The 2,054-nt window shown below is 19.7% G+C and overlaps 1 protein-coding gene across 1 annotated transcript; it reads right to left on the minus strand.

The window, feature by feature from the left end:
- Positions 1-287: 287 nt before the first annotated feature.
- On the minus strand, positions 288-1,077 carry LOAG_14998 (hypothetical protein; the record flags this gene model as incomplete). Its single annotated transcript, XM_003150493.2, has 3 exons — positions 288-443; positions 749-862; positions 976-1,077. Coding segments are annotated over 3 exons (372 nt in total), but the record flags the coding sequence as incomplete, so codon positions are not given.
- Positions 1,078-2,054: the final 977 nt, after the last annotated feature.

The raw sequence follows: 2,054 nt of genomic DNA on the forward strand, positions 1-2,054 counted from the left end.
TTACATGTAATCATAAATTTTTCCATCAAATATTCAAAATTATTCCTTTTTAATTAATTAATTTTTTTTTGTAAACTTTAACAAATTGCAAATTTTGTTAAAAGTCATCAAATTTTATTGATAAATAAACAAGCGAAAGGAAAAAAAACGAAAGAAAGAAAGAAAGAAAGGAATGAAAAGAAAAAACTTGACAAATTTTATAATTTCAATGAAATTCACTTTCCATTTCTATCTACTATTCAATTTTAATTTATTATAAATTTTATAATCAAAAAGAAATTAATAACTTCGATTTTTCTAGTTGACGATGTATGTATTGATAGAAGTGGCATATTCAGTACATCCAATATACGTTCTAAAGTACCATTATTTGGTGCTGGTATTACACCCAAAATATAACACATCAATGGATACAGATCGAGATTGTTTGCTGTCGCATCAATCTATTTGAAAAAAAAAAAAACCATATATTATAATTTTACAAAATTTTAATTTAAATTCAACGTTTATTATTTTGTCTCCAATTTCAACATTTGAATTTTGTTATCAAATTTAACAATGTTTAAATGAAATATTTCAATGATTACTTTATTTATATTATATCAGTATTATATAGATTAGTTGATAAGAGTATGATATGTTATCAAAAAAGATAAAGAATTAAAAAAAAACAAAAAGATGAAAACCTTAAAAATTATTGAAAATATTTATTTTACACCATATTATATGTTAACAAATAAATACTTACTCGATAATTTTGCTTAAACATTGGTCCTTTCATTATTAAAATTGATTTCATTGTCCAATGATTTGGATTCATTCCATGTGATGAAAAATGAAACGGTTGTGAAACTTCTTTATCCTAATTAATAATTAATAATGTAATTATTGAAAATTAAATAATTACAAAAAAAAAAAAATAAACAACACTTTCAAAAAAAAAGAAAAATAGGCAAAGCAAAAAGAAATACTTACATTATGTGAACATTTAACATGAACATTATATCCTGGTTCAGGTTCAAGTAATATATCACCAATTTTATCATTGTTCGAATATCCATATTCTTTTGGTAAATCCTAAAAATTACAGAAAAAAAATTGATAATAATATTTGAAGTCTTAAATTTAAAATTTCTTTAAATAAAAAAAATGAAATGAATAAATCAATGGCTTATTTAATCAAAAATATACTTTTTAAGTGAAAAAAATTTCATAAATTTCGACAAAAGAAAAAAAATAGCCGAATAAACCTTTAATTATCGTTCGAATATATTTGAAATTATTCAAATAATTAATATTTCATGTTATTTATATTTAATTCAAATGTGGTCAAATTTTTGAACATGAAAAGTGACAAAATTTCCGGTAGGACATTTAAATATCAATTATTTATTCCATTTTGATCGTTGGCTAAAAACATTAAATTGTCTAATTCTTAATTCTAAAATAAAAATTTACTTACTTCTTTGTAATATACATTAATACGATAATGACCATCTTTAATAGCCTTCTTTAAAGCTGTATATATAGAATGCTTTCGTTCGATATTATCAACATAAATCATTCGATCACCAAATAAAAGTCCATCAATTTTAATCACTTCTACCAAACATAACACATTTGATGCATTTTCTACCTGTAATTTATTCAATATTCGTAACAATAATGGTCAGAAGAAGGTGAAAAAAGAAAATGAGTACATTAATTAATTGAAAGATGTCACCATAAATAGTATAATATCATTTGTTGATATAAGAGAAAGGATCGAAATGCATGTCTACTTAATTATTTTAGATTCTGATAATTTAATTTTGTAACAAATAAAAATTTCAACATCATAAATTTCAATATTAATGCAATAGTAGTAAAAATAAAACATTTAATAATAATAATAATAACAATAATAATAATAATAATAATAATAATAATAATAATAATAATAATAATAATAATAATAATAATAATAATAATAATAATAATAATAATAATAATAATAATAATAATAATAATAATAATAATAATAATAATAATAATAATAATAATAATAATAATAA

This window comes from Loa loa, assembly GCF_000183805.2.
Source record: "Loa loa unplaced genomic scaffold supercont3.1429, whole genome shotgun sequence".
Taxonomy (NCBI): Eukaryota; Metazoa; Nematoda; class Chromadorea; order Rhabditida; family Onchocercidae; genus Loa; species Loa loa.